The sequence below is a fragment of the Telmatherina bonti genome, assembly GCF_933228915.1.
Source record: "Telmatherina bonti genome assembly, chromosome: 4".
NCBI lineage: Eukaryota > Metazoa > Chordata > Actinopteri > Atheriniformes > Telmatherinidae > Telmatherina > Telmatherina bonti.
Genome location: NC_136622.1, coordinates 29566209 through 29584908, shown reverse-complemented (window position 1 = coordinate 29584908; position 18700 = coordinate 29566209). Strand labels below are relative to the sequence as shown.

General features: G+C 39.8%; 2 protein-coding genes across 2 annotated transcripts in view; one reads left to right on the top strand and one right to left on the bottom strand.

Moving 5' to 3' along the window:
- scube3 (signal peptide, CUB domain, EGF-like 3) overlaps positions 1-9587 on the top strand; it is a gene marked incomplete at both ends in the record, with an annotated part of 83811 nt that extends 74224 nt beyond the window's left edge. The window contains 13 exons of the mRNA XM_079239813.1: positions 1258-1380; positions 1502-1618; positions 1697-1792; positions 1917-2033; positions 3973-4134; positions 4247-4450; positions 4624-4785; positions 4881-5048; positions 5139-5300; positions 5383-5580; positions 5667-5819; positions 6526-6605; positions 9435-9587. Of these exons, the coding sequence (XP_079095939.1) occupies positions 1258-1380; positions 1502-1618; positions 1697-1792; positions 1917-2033; positions 3973-4134; positions 4247-4450; positions 4624-4785; positions 4881-5048; positions 5139-5300; positions 5383-5580; positions 5667-5819; positions 6526-6605; positions 9435-9587 (1895 nt within the window). The remainder of the gene's footprint in view (positions 1-1257; positions 1381-1501; positions 1619-1696; positions 1793-1916; positions 2034-3972; positions 4135-4246; positions 4451-4623; positions 4786-4880; positions 5049-5138; positions 5301-5382; positions 5581-5666; positions 5820-6525; positions 6606-9434) is intronic.
- Positions 9588-12147: 2560 nt separating this feature from the next.
- Positions 12148-16413, bottom strand: LOC306755083 (complement receptor type 1-like). The gene is made up of 11 exons (XM_079239332.1): positions 16305-16413; positions 16020-16217; positions 14819-14918; positions 14663-14736; positions 13998-14243; positions 13717-13908; positions 13187-13283; positions 13019-13092; positions 12744-12920; positions 12457-12639; positions 12148-12354 (listed from the first exon to the last, which is right to left on the bottom strand). Exons 1-11 carry the CDS (start codon positions 16357-16359, stop codon positions 12329-12331), a joined length of 1422 nt encoding a protein of 473 aa, XP_079095458.1. The 5' UTR covers positions 16360-16413; the 3' UTR covers positions 12148-12328.
- Between the last annotated feature and the right edge of the window lie 2287 nt (positions 16414-18700).

Here is an 18700-nt window from a genome sequence, read left to right as displayed (position 1 = left end):
AGGTGAACAATCTACTCCCTTTAGCTTATCTGGTAAGAAAATGGAGTCAGTGCAGCTGCGACTGACTTATTTTTCAATTTATCTCAATTCATCCCTCCAGCTGTGACTTAAATATAAATCCATTCCTGTTGTTGGAAAGAGGGAAAAAAAAAAAAAGCATTTTGAGGTTTGTTGAGATTATTCTTAAAGTCGATCACTTTAGTTATGATGTTGCTTCTCCTGAAATTTGTTGATGACAGAGCACAAAACTAATTAAAATTTGAATATGATGACATTTCTGTGAGCTCACCAGCTCATCCAGAAGCTCGTCTGCATCACGCTGTGATGTCTAAATGTCAGTTTGTCTTGTTGTTCCAGCCTTTTCTCTCTCGGCTCGTCTGGACAATCTGAACACTGTAAGAGACTAAAGAGATCTGGTAAAATGTTAGAACCAAGCATGTGAGGAACAAAAGAATCAGATCTCCTCTTCCATCAGATATTCATTAGGGGTCTTTGTCCTTTAAATGAAGTGCTGTGATGTGGAGGATGAGAGGCACATCCCTCATAACATTTCCATGCACTGTTGATGAAGTTGTCTTCTGAAAGTGCTGCAGACTGTTTTTATTCTGGATGAATAATTGAACGAGACAAGGAAGAGCTTTTCATATCAGCAGGCTAGATCATCAATCACTGCCATTATCTGTCTCTTTCCTGGTGTCTGTGCCACTTGTCCATAGCCAGCTGAATGCTCAGCTCTGCTCTCTAAACTGATTTTATGTCTGGCATCGATTGCAGCCAGACTGCATCTGGATCCCGGATGCTTTTAGTGGCTTTAGCTCAGCATGTGTTTGAAAAGGTGATTATAATTTACTGCTTACCACAAGTCTTCCTCCCTGCAGAGTGGAGAACTCCTGACCATGAAACTGAATGTGGGTGACATCAAAACAAGACTTCACTACTGTTTACACGCAAACACGCAGATCTTCTTGTCATGTGACGCTCTTGCAGGATGAACTGATGCAAACTTAGAGCTGCAGAAAGCTGCTCTTCTGTGTTTTTCCCTTATAGAGCCGATTTTCTTTAATGTAACTCCACCAGGTTGACTTCAGACTGTTTTCCTCTGATCATATTATTGTTAAAGTTCCTGATGTCATCTTTGCTGATATGAATATCTTGCTTTTTCTCTAATAGTCTTTGATGATAAAGCCCAGGTCGGTGTGTGCAGTCAGTCTTTTATGCCTTTCCAGTAAGTGTTTTTGCCAAAATATTTTTTTACAGATATTAATGAATGCAGTATAAATCGTGGAGGTTGTAAATACGGTTGTATCAACACTCTGGGAAGTTATGAATGTACCTGTCCGCCAGGATTCAAGCTGCACTGGAACAAGAAGGATTGCATTGGTACGTAACAACACTGCCCCCTTGTGGATGATTCACTGACATACACTCTAAGTTAATGAGCTCCCTCATATGCATTCATAGTCAACAGTGTGTGATTCAGTGTGACTTTATTTTCTGTCAGAGCTGATGAAATGTTCTCCTGGAACAGTGGCACCGAAGGCCACGCTCACCTGTAGCAAGACTGGCAAAAAGGAGAGCTGCTCTCTTACCTGTGCTTCCAAAGCTCACTATCTGGCAGGTATGTCAGTCCATGTCTGAATGCAATGGCACAAAAAATAAACACATTAACATGTTATAAACTGATTGTGTGTGACAGAGTCAGACAACAGCTACTCCGTCAGCTGTGGCATCCCCATCATCAGAGGGAAGTCTCCTTCCAGGCTGAACGCCAGCAACAGTCACAGCTGCATAGGTTTGTTACCTTCCGGTTTCTTTAGAGTCCAACACTTTTTAAGAACACACAGATCTGTTCTTAGAAGTCAAAGCAGCATGATGTTCCTGAGTTCTCCCACTCACTGGGCTGTGTTTGTCTGTAGAGACTTTGCCGCATCCAGTCAAGCAGACAGCTTCTTTTAAGATTAAAAATGCCAAATGTCACCTGCATCCTAAGCTGACCGGCAGGACAGAGGACAGGGGACGGACACTGGGACCAGGTCAGTCGTCAGATCTCCTTAATGCTGCATATAGATGCTGTTTTTAAATGTGAATAGATAAGTACAGTGTCAGGATTTGCTGCTGTCTTCAGTGTTGTAGAGAGTGGCTGAACATAGATTATTTCTCTAACTGGTAAAATGTGGCTAAATGTGATAAAATAGTTTTTTTTTTTTAAGTTTCCAAGAAAAAGTATGAAACTTCATATTAAAAGAAAATGTAAAATTCTGTACAAATCATTCATTCCTACAAAAAACAAAAAAGCCAATTCAAAGTTTTGAGATTTTAAGAAAACTGCTTGTTCTAATTTTTTTCTAAACTATTTGTAACCACTATTTCTAACTAAAGTTGTTGGGACAAGGACATGTTTGCTCCCATGTTGAAACTGAGGAGAATAACTGTTACAGTCTTAAACTGGAACCCATCAAATTCCTGTTTGATTTCGAACAGAAGTGTCCAGCTCCGGTCCTTGAGGACCACAATCCTGCAGGTTTTCCATGTATCCCTGCTCCAACACACCTGACTCAAATGAATCAGTCATTGTGCAGAGTTTTATTGGCTGTTGGATCCATTTAATGGAAGCCAGAGTACGTTTGAACAGGAATACATAAAAAAACCTGCAGGATAGCGGCCTTTCAGGACTGACTTTGGACACCTCTGATTTAGGATCTCAGCAGTTCATACAACAGGTTTTTTTTTATTTTATATTTTATCATGAAATGTTTAAAAAGCTTTAAAGTGGAGAAATGTTGAGACTGCAGACAGTTTGGAATCACACCAGTCTTCTTTGATTATGATGATGAAGATACTGCAGCCTTGTCAGACCACTCAAACACATCTGGATATGTTGCTCTCTTGCATTCATCCTCATACCTTTGTGGAAAGCAGCTTTTAACTGTGTGTTGATGTATAACTACACTGAACAAAAATATAAACGGAACACTTTTGTGTTTGTTCCCATTTCTCTTGAGCTGCACTCAAAGATCTAAAACTTTTCTATATATAAAAAAAGGAACGTTTGTTTCAAATATTGTTAACAAATCTCTCTAAATCTGTGTGAGTGGCCATTTCTGCTTTGCTGAAACAATCCATCCCAAATCACAGGTGTGGCATAACAGGATGCTGATTAGACAGCATGATTATTGAACAGGTGTGTCTTATGCTGGTAATAAAAGGCCTTCCCTTTATTTTACCTCAGAAGTTGTTTAAAATGGCTTGGTGAAGGTCTGTGTAGTTATTAGCATGTTATTACATTGCGTTTTAAGACTTACTACATGTCCCTCTATCTTTTGAAAAATGTTTGAACAAATATATGATTTAATTAGTATTTTTCTTTTTTTTTCTTCATCTCACTGCACCTAATTTCTGCATCTTAAATTAATTTTATTTTCTATATCATCTTTCTTTTTTTTTTTAACCTAAATATTTATTTGTAAATTGTACATATTAGATAGAGTATTCCTTTATTTTCTTCTGTATTTTGATCTGGATATTTATGTTAATAAGTGTCTTTTTACACCATGTAGGTGATTTAATTTTATCTTTTTTTCTCACTCTCCTATTATTCTAATGCTGCTGGAACATTGCCATTTCCCTGTCTGGGATCAATAAAGTTTATATTCAGATTCATCAAGTTTTTTGGTATATTAGGAATTAACAATGAAAATGAGTTGCAGCTTTTATTACAATCATTGTTTTTTCTGCTACTCTTCAGCTAGGCTATGTTATATGTTTGAGAGTATCACATTGATGAAAACAGAGTATTTATTACATAGTATAGAAGGGCTTATTACAATACAGAGTACTGCTTAACAACCCTGCTCCTCGCCTGCTAATTGCTGGGAAGGGCTCCAGCTTTCCGGCAACCCTGAAGTGTACTAAGCGGTACAGAAAATGACTGAATGAGTACTGCTGACCTGATATGGTGACATGTGTCTGCAGGAGGGGGGCAGCCTTGCAGCAACTGTCTGGTAACATTTGTTAACCTCAAATGTGACTCCTCAAAGAGAGCTAAAGGACGGCGCACTCGCAACTCCGCTAACAAGGAGGTGACACGGATTACTTTGGAGCTGGAAGCTGAGGTCAAACCTGGAGACACCACAGGTCGGCCACTTCCTTTTCTGCTCGTGTTCAGCTTGTTATCCTTTTTTCTGCATGTTTCATTACTGATAAATATTAGAAAATTTTAAAATGATTATTTTTATGTGACGACCAGGAAGCTGCAACCTCAGCTGTCTGCGACAGCGCATGGAGAAGCAGGTGAAGACGTATATCAAGGCTCTGAAGAAGTCCATTAACCAGGAGCGCTTCCTGATCCGAGTCGCTGGTTTGGAGTATGAAGTGGCCCAGAAACTTCCCCAAGCGGCTCCCATCCAGGAGAACTGCGGTCCGGGCTCGGAGAGGGACAGCGGCCGATGTGGTAAGACCAGAGACTGGACCAGGAAGACCTGATGAACACTTCAGAAGAATTTGTTGAAATCCAGCAAACTGCTGTTTGTTCAGGCTCTTATCATCAGATTGATGCATTGACCTGATTAGTTATGATACATGTGAGCTCATCTCTGACAGCAGCCGTTGTGGCTATTTTCTCAGTCAGATGCTTGCCAGGGTCTTATTACCATGGGGAGCATGAGCGCTGTGTTCAGTGTCCACCTGGGACCTTCCAGGAGAAAGAGGGGCAGCTGGCCTGTGACCTCTGTCCTGGCAGTGATGGCCACGGGCCCACAGGGGCACGAAACATCTCCTCCTGTGCAGGTATTTCATTTGAAGCCCCAGGGACAGCTTTAAATTTACATGTTTGACTCAGTGGAGGGCTGATTGCTACATAATGTGCTTCAAATCAACACCAGGCCAGTGTCCAACAGGATACTTCTCCAGTGATGGTTTCAAACCCTGTCAGCCGTGCCCTCAGGGCACCTACCAGCCAGATCTGGGACGGACTCTGTGTTTCCCCTGTGGGGGGGGACTGAGCACTAAGCGGGAAGGTGCCAGCTCTTTCCATGACTGTGAAGTAAAAGGTTGGCTTTTTTTTTTCTTTATATTAAATTATTCTAAAATAACATCTAAAGTCATTTAACTTGATGCTTTTCTTACCCCCTCCCCTACAGTTCAGTGTTCTCCGGGTCATTACTACAACACCACAGTGCACCGGTGTATCCGCTGCCCAGTGGGGACCTATCAGACAGAGTTCAGACAAAACTACTGCATTTCCTGCCCAGGAAACACCACCACGGATTTTGATGGCGCCACAAGCGTCTCGCAGTGCAAGAGTGAGCATGAAAATGACCGTTTCATGTCTTCAGGTCGGTCATCTGAACTTGAATCTAATTTGGTTTGCTTGTGTTCGTCTAGACAGGCAATGTGGTGGTGAGATGGGTGAGTTCATGGGTTATATTGAGTCACCAAACTATCCTGGTAATTACCCCGCTAATGTGGAATGCACATGGAACATCAACCCACCCGTCAAGCGCAAGATCCTGATTGTGGTGCCAGAGATTTTCCTGCCATCAGAGGATGAGTGTGGTGATGTGCTGGTTATGAGAAAGAACTGTAAGTGTCTTTTTTTTTCATTTGTATTGTAAAAATAATACTTTACTAATAATAATAATAACATTGTTTTTTTGTGCTGCTGCAAGCATCGGTTACATCCATTACCACCTATGAGACGTGTCAGACGTACGAACGGCCCATCGCCTTCACAGCTCGCTCCAGGCGTCTCTGGATTAACTTCAAGTCTAATGAGGCCAACAGTGCCAGAGGCTTCCAGATCCCTTATGTTACTTATGATGGTATGCAGCTTAATCCATCTTTCCATGTGGTTTCTACAGAGAAATGTCACGTTCAGCACCAGGAAAAAGTTTGGACCCACCCAAGTTTAATGTATTTTTGTTCTAAACAACTTTACTTTTATGACGTCATTATTATTATTTTACTTGACCCAGTTTTGTTAACATATTTGGCATTAAATTACACAAAAATCAACAAATACAACAAGTAAAAAAAAAGATAAATCTTTCCATTTAAAAAAAAAAAAAAAAAATGTTTAAAAAATGAATATATTTTTTAAAAAAAGTGTGAAAAAAGTAGCCCGTTTCTTAGAAGCCCCACAGCCAGACACCAAACTTCACATCCACCTATTTGTTTTATGAGTGTGTTAAGTTGTGTGTGTGATGTAAACTAATAACATGATTGATTACACACAGAAAAAGCAAAGAAAAGAAAATAGACGTCATAAACTAGTGGAAAAGCTTGGTCGTCACTGTAGCAAAACTGGAACAAGGAGTGTTTGATAGGAATCTGTCCAGTACTGAAACCTGTACATGTACTTCTTTTCTTCATGAAACGATGCGGAGTAGACTGTTAGGCAACAGCTAAGTGAGTCAAAGGGAGTGTATGGCTGTATGGATTATCTCCTGGATAATCACGTTATTTCACCTGTCAACTTGTTGTGGTTATGTGTTTTCACCATGTCATGTGTTGTTTTTATGAATTTAGAGGACTATGAGCAGCTTGTAGAGGACATAGTGCGAGACGGAAGACTCTACGCTTCAGAGAATCATCAAGAAATCCTAAAGGTCAGCAAAGATTTAGCTTTTAATGGTTCAGTTTCACAGTGTGAATCATCAGTCTCCATTCTTTATTCACGAGACAGTCAGTGTGATTCACTTTAATATAAAGCTGGTCTGTAAGGATGTTGTAAAGCAAACTGTGGCTTTAACTGTGGAATGATGGGAATGCCACAAATACCAAACTGACTGATCACTGATCACAGTGTCTGATAACAGGGTTAGTGGTGACACCAGAGGGACAAACGTGTCTACAGGTACATCTCAGAAAATTAAAATATTTTGAAAAAGTTTAATATTTTTCCTCACTCATTTCAGAATGTGAAACCCATATATTATATAGATTCATTATGCATAGAGTGAAACATTTCAAACATTTATTTCTTGAAATTTTGATGATTGTGGCTTATAGATGATGAAAAGCCAAAATGCAGTGTCTCAGAAAATTTGAATATTACATAAGATCGATGTTAAAAAAAAAAAAGAAAAAAAAAAGGATATTTTAAACAGAAATGTCTGGCTTCTGAAAAGTATGTTCATTTCCATGCACTCAGTACTTGGTTGGGCCTCCTTTTGCATGAATTACTGCATCAATGTGGCGTGGCAATGGATGCGATCAGCATGTGGCGCTGCTCAGGTGTAATGGAAGCTCAGGTTGCTTTGATAGCAGCCTTCAGGTCATCTACATAGTTGAGTCTGGTGTCTCTAATCTTCCTCTTGACAATACCCGGCAGATTCTCCATGGGGTTCAGATCAGGTGAGTTTGTTGGCCAATCAAGCACAGTAACACCATGATCATGTCATCATGTCATCCTGTCATCTGCAGAAATACTCTGATGACTCTGCAGTTGTGGGGTGTATCAGGGATGGACAAGAAGCAGAGTATAGAGAACTGGTCAGTCAGTTTGTTAAATGGTGCGGTGACAATCATCTCATATTAAATAGCAGCAAAACAAAAGAGATGATTGTTGACTTCAGGAGGAAGAAGAATAAACAAAGCACTGTTTCCATCCTGGGAGAGGAGGTGGAGGTGGTGGAGGAATACAAGTATCTTGGAGTTCAGCTGGACAACAAACTGGACTGGAAATGCAACACTGACTACATCTACAAGAAAGGTCAGATCAGACTGTACTTCTTAAGGAAGCTGAGATGGTTTAACGTCTGCACCAAGATGTTGCTTATCTTCTATAAGTCTGTTGTGGAGAGTGCAGTCAGCTTTGCAGCATCTGCTGGGGTCGTAGCATCAGAACCCGAGACTTGAAAAGAATCAACAAACTGATCAAGAAAGCTGACTGTCCAAAGAAGAATGCTGCACAAGCTGATGAAGATGATGGAGGATTCTTCACACCCTCTCCACAACACAGTGATGAAACAACAAAGTGTGTTCAGTGAGAGGCTTCTTCAGGTCCGATGCAAGACTGAAAGATAAAGAAGATCATTCCTGCCAGCAGCCATCAGCCTCCGGAACAAGACCTCTTCAAATTAATTATTATTATATACTACAATATTGAATTTCTCTTTGGGGATTAATAAAGTATTTTTCATTTCATTTCATTGAAGCAGCTTTTGGTGCCTTTGGCAGTGTAGGCAGATGCCAAGTCCTGCTGGAAAATAAATCGGTATCAAAGTAAAGCTTGTCAGCAGAAGGAAGCATGAAGTGCTCTAAAATGTCCTGTTAGATGGCTGTGTTGACTGTGCACTGCAGGAAACACAGCGGACCAACACCAGCAGATGACATGGCTCCCAAATCATCACTGACTGTGGAAACTTCACACTGGACTTCCAGCAACATGGATTCTGTGTCTCTCCACTCTTCCTCCAGACTCTGGGACCTGGATTTCCAAATGAAATGCAGAATTTGTTTTCATCTGAGAAACAGTCCAGTCCTTTTTCTCTTTAGCCCAGGTGAGATGCTTCTGTCGTTGTCTCTGGTTCAGGAGTGACTCGACACAAGGAATCTGTAGCCCATGTCTAGGATTCATCTGTGTGTAGTGGCTCTTGATGCACTGAGTCCAGCTTCAGTCCACTCCTTGTGAAGCTCCCCAAATGTTTGAATGGATGTTGCTTGACGATGCTCTCGCAGCAGGCTGTGGTTCTGCTTTCTGCTGGTGCACCTTTTCCCTCCACTCAACTTTCCATTAATATGCTTGGATACAGCTCTCTGTGAACAAGCAGCTTCTTTAGAAATGACCTTTTATGGCTTTCCCTCCTTGTGGAGGGTCAATGATCGTCTTCTGGACATCTGTCAAGTCAGCAGTCTTCCCCATGATTGTGTAGCCATCTGACCCAGACTGAGAGACCATTTAAAGGCTCAGGATACCTTTGCATGTATTTCAAATTAATTTAGTTGATCAGGGTGTGACACCATGACTTTCTAAGATTGAAGTTTTTCACAATATTCTGATTATCTGAGACACTGCATTTTGGGTTTTCATTATCTATAAGCCACAGTTATCAATATTTCAAGGATTGAATATTGTGAAGGGCAGATTTTTCAGCAACAGTGTCATCAGACAAGACAAACAAGGAGGTTTAAACTCAGAAAGTGTCATTGTGTGTTTTTATACTTCATATTTAAACACAATTTCCACATAATTTGCATATAATTTGTATGATTTAATTGCATAATATGGATAGAATTATAATTTCACTAATTCAGGTTTATGTTTGGGTTTATTATTTTTGGCATTCCTGTCATCCCATAAGGACAAAGTAGTTGTCTGAGGGGTTAATATGAGATTAGCTAATGTCCTAATGGTCATATATTCATCTTCAGCATTTTCTCACTGCTTACTGTGCTTGAGTGAATGACTGAACCCTGTTTGTTCTTTTCTACAGGATAAAAAACTGATTAAGACTCTTTTTGACGTGCTGGCTCACCCAAACAACTACTTTAAGTACACCACTCGGGAGTCCAACGAGATGCTTCCCCGTTCCTTCATACGTCTCATAAGCAGCAAAGTCTCTGCCTTCCTGCGGCCGTACAAGTAACGTTCATGCAGCTGCGTGCGCACCAAATAACAACCCTTCACCCCCATCCCCACCCCACCTTAAAGACCACATCTCACAACGCTTACTGGACTTATAAAAACAGAGCCTACTAGTGCGATTATCTTGTCTTTCATAGGCTTTTCTGCAAACACTTGGAGACCAGAGAATAATAACCACAATGTTTCCAAGGTTTATTTTAGTCAGCTTCCACCCAGCACAGGTCTGCAGTCCCAAGCTAAAACATTTAGTGAGGATGTAGAGTATATGAGTGGTTTTGGTTTCTGCTGTGTCCTACAATGAAACCGCAAAAGAAAAAAAAGAAAAAGCCTATTTCAGACAGTAGGAGTGACGTTTTGTGTATGCGGTTTGAGCCTGATAGAGCTTGTTGTTGTATTTGCTTAAAAGAGTGGTGCAAGCACCAGTTCCCTCCATTAAGTATGACTGTAAGTGTTGTGCAAGTGTTGTGTAACTCTAATCCCATCTTCAGTGTCTGTGTGCTGTCCTCAAGGAGGAGCAGTTGTTGAATTCATGTCACAGCTGGATTTCAGGTCCTTTAAAGCCCGATTTATATTTGAGCTCTTAGAGCAGTTTCCAAGGGTTTTACTGTTAAAACAGTTTATCTGTGTTTTGCTCCATTTGGTCAGACTCTACCAGTGTTTCCCAACCTTCAGATGTTTGCCTCTGGTCTTTTTTTTTTTTTTAAAGCCAACTCAAACAGAAAAATGTGGTTTACCATTCAAAGAACCCAGTGGACATTTGGGAGATAAATTATCATGAGAGCCACAGAAATGAGATGATGTGAAGTCTGGTGGAGCATGTCTCAGAGAGTGAGAGAAATGTCTTTGATGGACATTGTTTGCTGCTTCTTTTTAAAAAGGTCACTTTAATTCCTGTCTCATTGTCTTTCTGATGTACTCTACACACCAACGGTCTGTAAAAAGGGAAGCTCAGAATCTGAGATACTTCTGTTAAACCCATTAACTCCATAATCTCTCATTACCCATCTGTGGACTACAAGTTTTGTTTTTTATTTCACTATTGTAAATAATGAAAATACATTAGACGAGGGTTGAATTCTTTAATCCTGATTTGGTTATGCAGGAAGCTCCCAATGATCCCACCAAGATGTCCCAGCAGAAGACACCCAGCTATCTCCTTCACCCTTTGTTCTGACAGCTCTTCCAAAGACGGCTCAAAAAAAAAGGCGGGTCAAGTAGGTTTATGCACTAAATTTAGAACCTGCCATCCCTCATTTGTGGTACAGAGTGCAATGAATGAAACTGGTAAACATTCATCTTGATGTAACCCACTTTGAAACTGGCGAAATCTGTTTTGAGCTGCAGTCTCATCGAGGCTGTTTGTGTTAAATATTTATCAGTCACAACGGGCTGAAAATGTTCAGGCTTCAACGTGTTACTAGTCCTAAGAGATTTGATAAATGAGAATTTCATATGTTAAACAAATTATTTGATTTAAAAAGGGACTAAAACAGGGTAAAAACACATTTAAGCTGAGTGAAAATCTAACACTTTGAATTAGGTCTGTTTTTGTATTTTGGGAAATCTGTTTCTTTGTATCTTTATGTCTCCTTAGCAACACCATCAAACAGCAACTTGGCTGTAAGGCATCTAAAATATCACTTATTTAAAGGAATTAATTCGTTTTTTTTCTTTAAAAAATCAGCAGTGATGACTGGTGTGACTTCCTGAAGTGACAAAAAGACTCTTTGCTAAAAGGGAAGACACATATGTCCCAAAATAAGGAACTTTTCCTCTCAAGTCATGACCAACACCCCTGCAGCCGAATCGATCCCGTAGCACGACGACCCCCGTTGCTAACCTGCATATCCAACTTCCTATGAACACAATTGAAGCTTGTTCTCGAGTGTTTTATTCCCACTAATGTAAATAGAAAAAAAGAAGTGGGATGTGACACCACATGCCGCAGACCACATCGAATGACGCAAAGTAATTTGGGCCCCTTTGTCAAAGCTTGAGGGTACCGTTGGGCCAAGAGGCTCATCAGTTAAACACACCTCACTTTATCTTCAGTCAGATGATCATCTCCACATGGATGCCATTACTCCACATGCCGGTGTGCTCACTTGGCCTTCATACCCTCTTTTCCTAACACACTCACCCCATCCTCCCTCCTCCTTCCGCCAGAATCAGCTTCTTTCCTGCAACCTGATTTTTTTTTTTTTTTTTTGAGTTGTTGCCTTTTTAAGCAAGAGTTTGCTTTGGTGTATCGGAGTTGATAATGATATTTGCACTTGAATTGTTATTGCTCATGTAAAGAAATGTCTGAATTTTGTATTGTCTTTTTAAATGAATGGAATTGGTGTTCTTATTTTCTTGTAGCTTGTTTGTTCATGAGATGCTCACCCCCCGTTTAGTCTATAGAGACGATACGCATTATCGACTATTAAGAAATAAAAAAAGAAAAGAAATGTAAAGACGTGAATGAAACAAGTTTGTACTTTTTACTCCCCAAAACACTTATCAAAAATAAATAAACATACTGTACTTCAGTTTCATTTTTAAATACATGTAATGTCTGTATTATATTGATGTACATACATTAGAAGCTTAATAAATGGCAGTGCATTAAGGTTGATTTTAAACAGTATTACATTTGGAAGCAATGCATTGTTAGCTGAAGAGATGACCGTCATCATGTCATGGTTAAGCAGTTTATCCAGACTGGGTTGCCTCTTGCAGTTTCAGCATTCACACAGCACATTAGCCTCTCCTCCAGTTGGACCGATCTGAGTAACCAAAGGAAAAAAAAAACAAGATAGAATTGTAAAATGATGTAAAACTGGTTCATATTTATACACAAGTCACAGAAAAAGAAGAAAAAGACTTACAAGGCACACACTGGGGAAGTCTAGGCAACCACTTTCCTTCTCTGCTGCATGAAATGGAGTTGGGTCCTCTCATGGCGTAACCCCTGCTGCACTCAATCGATATTGTCTCCATCGGTTCGTGCATTTTCTTATGTGCTCCCATCCAGTAGGCATGATCCACATTTGGTGGTGGACATCCTATTTCTGTGGAGAAGGGGGGGCATCACTCTTTATTTTAACTGAACAGAGAACAAAATAAAGATTTAATTGAATAAAAACGTAGGATAAATAGCAGTAGGGTATTGGACCTCTGCAGGCTGGAGGAGATGAGCTCCATGTCCCATTCTTTGTACACCAAATCTCATATGGACCCACAAGAGTCCCGACGTGACATTCGTAACGAATGGCAGTCCTGTAAGTGTAAGGTGGCTCCTGGACATCTCTTCTGATGGCATTTGTCACTTTTGGCTCCGGACACACCACAGCTGGAAGAAATAGCAGAATTTGAGCAAAGCTGGAAACCAATAGCATCCAATCATGTCCCGTGTTTAAGTGTGTGTGTGTGTGTTTTGCACTACTGCACCTTCACAAACAGGAACACGTCCATCCCAGCCATTAGCCAAGCAGTTTCTTGTTGCCTTGCCTATAATCTGAAACCTGATAACAGGATGAAAATAAATTGATATTTCCTATGACAAATAGGTGAAGAAAAAATGTGAGGAAGCAGCACAAGTTATTCGACTCGTCTTACCCTTCATTACACTTGGCTGTAGCAGTGTCTCCGAACTCTATGCCACTATACATGAACCGTCCATTTTTAATTTCACCAGCATGTCCACAGAGCTTCCCTTTAGACACCGGCGGAAAAACAAGATGATTAAATTTACACAGGAAATTATTAGATGACAATGTGGTAAACAAATGTGGTTGAATACTTTTTTCCTCACAGAGAGAGGAGGTTTACTGGAGGGATGCACAGCTGTGGAAGTGTTTTTAGCTTTTGTAAAGGGCTGTTAATCATATAAGTTTCTTACAAACATCCTTATTAATCATCTGATGTGATGAAAAACAGCAGGAGGCTGCAAAAAAAATTCCTTGATGGTGAAGTTATGGAACATACTTCTAATTGACATCGCGTTTATTATTTTACGCCTTCTCTCATTCAGGATATTTATACTGGGCATGACTGGTGAGGTGAATAAATTCAACCCCAGAGCAGTTTAACATATCTGACTGCATGTTCAAAAGGCCTCGACTTTGAGGGAATAAAAATGTACCTACGTTCACATTTCAGTGTCAGTTTTGTCCATATTCCGTTGCTACACCTGCGAATTCTGCTGCCTCCAGCAGCAACGTATCCAACGTCACATGCGTAGTAGACTTTATCACCGGAAGAAAACTCTTTCATAGCAGCAAACCTGTCAACAAGGTTGACATGGGACACTTTGACAGGTTCTGGTGCGCCGCATCCACCTGCTGAGCAAGAAGACAGACACCAATGTAGATTTGACTAAATGTAAAGCTGGTTGTCCACTGGCTGACCAGCAAAAAAGTGAACTCACCGTCTGTTGAGCGTGGTGCTTCAGTTTTAACAGGTGAGGGCAGACACCGAGGAGGACGAGGCTGCCACTGGCCATCAGGACCGCAGGTGATCTGCATAGCTCCATCCAGCTGGAAACCCTGCCTGCAGGTGAAGCTCAAGCTGTCTCCCACCCGGCGAACTACAACATCTCCACCGTTCTGCACAGAGTTGTCCACACTTGGGGTGGAGCAGGTGGTCTCTACCGGCGAAGGTACACCGTCTCGCTCTGAAGAGATAATCCCAGTTATCAAACCTGAATTTATTTTCTACCAATTGCAGCAGCAGGAGAGGAAGGACTGATGCTGCTTTAGCTGTGATAAAGTCCGTCGGGACCGTTTTATTTCAGGTTACATATAACGTGATTACACAGTGTTTTATAAGCGTTTTCTTTTAGAGTTTTTATGACTTTTTTTAAAGCAACAAGCAGCTAGAACAATAAGCAAAACTCTGGAGCTGAGCCTGATGACCCGCAACACACAACTGGACAGTTGAGATGGAAAATATGATGGGAAGAATTAAAGGATTAAAGAAAACTTTGCAATCTGGTGATGCATCCTCAACAACCCCGCCTACATAAAGTCACCTCTTACGCTGTTATGACTGCTGAGTCAGGTGGGTGCAAAGATTAAGTGTGCGGTTGCTCACCTACACAAGATGGAAATTCACCGCTCCATCCAGATTTCTTACATGTCATGAAACCCGTTCCCTTCACGACGTATCTGTCAACATGAAGACACGGTTACATACATGCAGAGTAAATGGTTTTGAGTTTTTACACAAGTTCTTTAAGGGGAAGCTTACCCTTTATTACATCTGGCATAAACTCTTTCCCCGATGTAAGTTTCTCTTTCGTAAACAAAGTGCCCGTTGGGTAAATCTCCAGCGTTTCCACAAGTCTGCTCTGTGAAGAATGGAATTACATCTGAATGTCAGCCTGATGAAGAATTAACATTTGCTAAAGTCTAGACAAAAGAAAAATCCTATTTTCAGACACCTGTGAGCTTCCTCACAGACACTCTGGGTTCTTATAAAGATGTGTTATTTATAACTTGTATGAGAAACTAAAATGTGTGAAGTTACAAGTAGGTGCTGCAGGCTGAACTGAATCAATTCAGCTCAGGGGAAGTTGAGGCTGATACTAAAATTTCACATTGTGTTATATAAATGTCATACAGTTATCAGTCCACTATGAAGATCTACATGAATATCTATTGTTATTTATATATTTCTTTATTACAAAAAAGGTACAGCATTAATTCCAGCACTGACTAAAACAAAAAAAAATTAAAACTGGCTTTTTATTCAGGAGAAAATCTGTCACAATTCTGTCACTTCCATATTTAAAAATAGATTTTAATTTTTTTATTCTTTTTTTTTTTCTTTTCAGCAAATATAGTTTCACACAAATTTTTTTTTTATCAAACTGTTTATATCAAACACAAACTGTTATGTTATGATTAATAATACTAATTTGTGGCTACATAATAATTTCAAAGCTTATTTCTATTATTTTCTTAGACTAATAAAGCTCAGGATTAAAAGTGCAGTCAAGGAAACTGCCTTTTTCAATGTAATTACAAGCAGGTATTTGCTTGCATCCTTTAATGTAGTTTGTTTAACTTTATGAAAATCTAAATATTCATATTTTATTGTTTTACTTAGTTTTTAAAATCTTTATAGTTTAAAAAATATTTTTATAATGTAAGGTTTTATAAAGTTATTAAATACAAAAAGAAAACGCACAAATCTGCCTCCTGGCCAGCAGAGGGCGACAAAGTGTTGCTTTGCTTCTTTCAATCAGCTTTAAATCACAGTATCGCTCTGTCGTCGTTTTTTGTTTTTTGTTGTTTTGATTTTCTTTTAAAGTTGAATAAATTAGTACAAATTAAAAAAGAATGATAAAATTAATTTTGTAATTATATCAGCAAGTAACAAAAAAGGTTAAAACAAATTACGTTAAATATAAAATAAAGTAGAACAATAAAATCTGCCAGGTTCTTACTCTCGCATTTTAAAGTCAGTTTGCTCCATTTTCCATCCTCACACGACACAGATGAGCTCCCTCCGGATCGAGTGAAGTCCTCCTCACACCTGTAAAAAACTTTGTCCCCGCTGTTGAAACTCTGCATGGAGATGAATTTTGGGTCCAACGTGGTGGTTGGATACTTCAGCGGTGCGGAACATTTCTTCCCCAACTGAGCTGTTTGTTGGGAAGAAAAAAAAACCCAAACATCATCAATACAAATCAGTCGTTCGTTCGCATGTTTAATAATCTCCTTAAATTTACCTGAAGCAAATAAAGCGCAGGATAAAAGTAGAATATTCTGTCCCACGGTCCTCATCTTGTTGTCTGCGTTGATGTGCGCGTGCAGTGGATCCTGAGAGGTGGATTTAAAGTGTCAGCAGGAGGATCAGAAATTTATAGGCTGGCACATACTGGAGTGGAAAAACACCATCAGAAAGGGATGTGGTGGAGCAAGACATTGACAGAGGCGTGGGATGACAAAGCACTGTTTTTTCTTTTCTTCTTCTTCTTCTTTGTTTTGTTTTTTAATTGCAGGTGGTGCAAGAACCATCAATGACAACATCAGAATGTTTCCATTCCCAAACTTTATCACTGTGAGGTGGATGTCTTCAAATGGCGTGAATGGATAGAGAAATTATAACACTTTTTTGTAAACCTTTGTGTGATACAGGAGGTGTAGAGCCAGCCTTTTTATTTATTTAATTCAACAATATATGTGCATCTTTCTCAAATGATCTATTTATCTTAAATTAAAATATCATCACATTTGAAATACACTTGTGGAGTCTCCTCTGGTGGCGTAGAGGACCCAAGTGTCTGCTTATTTGCTTTTGCCTTCAACCAGGTCTGAGAAGATGTACTGTCTGTAAATATGTTTGCATCTCCATCTGTGGATCTGTGACCTTTAACAGGATGAAAAACTGAATAATAAATATGATAAGAGACACAGATATAACTTTCAGTCAAACAGATTTATTATCAGCACCGTTGAGCTCAGTTTAACTACATGAGAGGTGCTTGTTTAACTACAGATTATGTGTTGTATTATAATAATAAGCGGGACTGTCATTTTGTCCAGAATCTGAAAAATGCATCAGACTGCCAACGTCTGGCAGCAGAAACACCTGTAAAGTTTTCCCTCAGGAGATTTCTGATACAAACTCCAGTGAAGACTTGATGAAGGTATAATTTAGAAATGTGTATGGAAGAAGATCTGGAAAGCAGTGGGTGTGGTTTTGACCTTACCGTGATGTGAGTCAAGCTTCGAAACAGATCTGGGCCTCCTTTTTGTTTGTTTGTTTTTTTATACATATTATTAGTAGCTGGCAGGTTTTTCCACCCATATTTTTGTTGGTCATCCAGTGTTGGGTTATGAGGGCAGCTACCTAAGCAGAGAAGCCAAGACTTCTTTCTCCTCGCCTACATACAGCAGCTAGTCCGGAGGAGGGGATCTGAATCATTCCCAAGCCAGCCGCCAGAGTCTGCTTGGTCTTCCCAGGGGTCTCTGACAGTTGATGGAGTTCAGACTGGTTTAATACCCAGTGTCTGTTACTTTGGGACCAGGCTGTTGTAAAGCAGACTGTGAATTGGCTGAAATAACTAAGACCTCTCTTGAAAAGGATGTCATCTGAATGAAGGCAGGTTTCACCAACACTTATAAACCGCATGCATTTAACTTCATAGGAAAAGCTTCTGACATACTATCCATGCAGTCGTGGAAACTGGAGGATACAATTCCCAAAAAGGTTTTCCCTGTGTGACAATTTATTGTCAAGCTTTTGTTTTGTTTTTTTCATTAGACTTGTGATTGTTTCATGGTCACCCTCACAGCAAATTGTTTCTCCTGTAGCTATGGTTACAGAGCAAAGGTCAGTGCATGTCCCTGCACTGATGATGCTGGTCCCAGTCAGAAAGTTTGTTTCATAAAACAGAAAAATTCAAATAAATTGTGGAAAAATTTAAGGCACAGCACAAATGTTGATACAAACAGCAACAGATGCTATCACTGGAAGCAAAAATGCTGGGAATGAGCTACAGCTTACTGGGATATCTATGGCTCTTGAGTGCATGAGAAATTCAGGGGCAGCCGACATTTTTTTTTAGTTTTCAGTGGCAATATTTATGTTGAGGATAAATCAGACTTTACTTTGAAACAAAATGAAACCACGAGGTGAGGTCTCCCCACCTCTGACACCTCGTGCAGTTTTAAGTGTCCAGGTGAAACATGATGCAGTCCTGTCTGACATCCAATCAGACGCCTTGTCATGGACATTTGGAGTTTAGTTTCACAGCATTTGAGGCAAAAACATTGATACAATCACATAAAACATGCAGAAATCTTATTTTTTTGTAGTTTTTTTTCTCGTTAAGCAACAATGTGGGTATTATCTAGAGCTTTGTATCAGAGTTTATTCATCCAAGGCCCATGGGAGACATCAGAACGTCTTGACATTAATCCTCAAAAATGCTGATTATTTGACTCTTACTTCTTCATCTTCCTGATGACTCATTCAGCAGCTGTTGAAATGCTTTCCACTGACTGCAAGGTAGATTAATCATAGATTTAACTGTTTTTAAAACATTTATTTACATGTTTTTGAACAGAACCTGTACTGGGACTGTGTTAGCATTTATGACTGATTTATTAGCGCTTTACT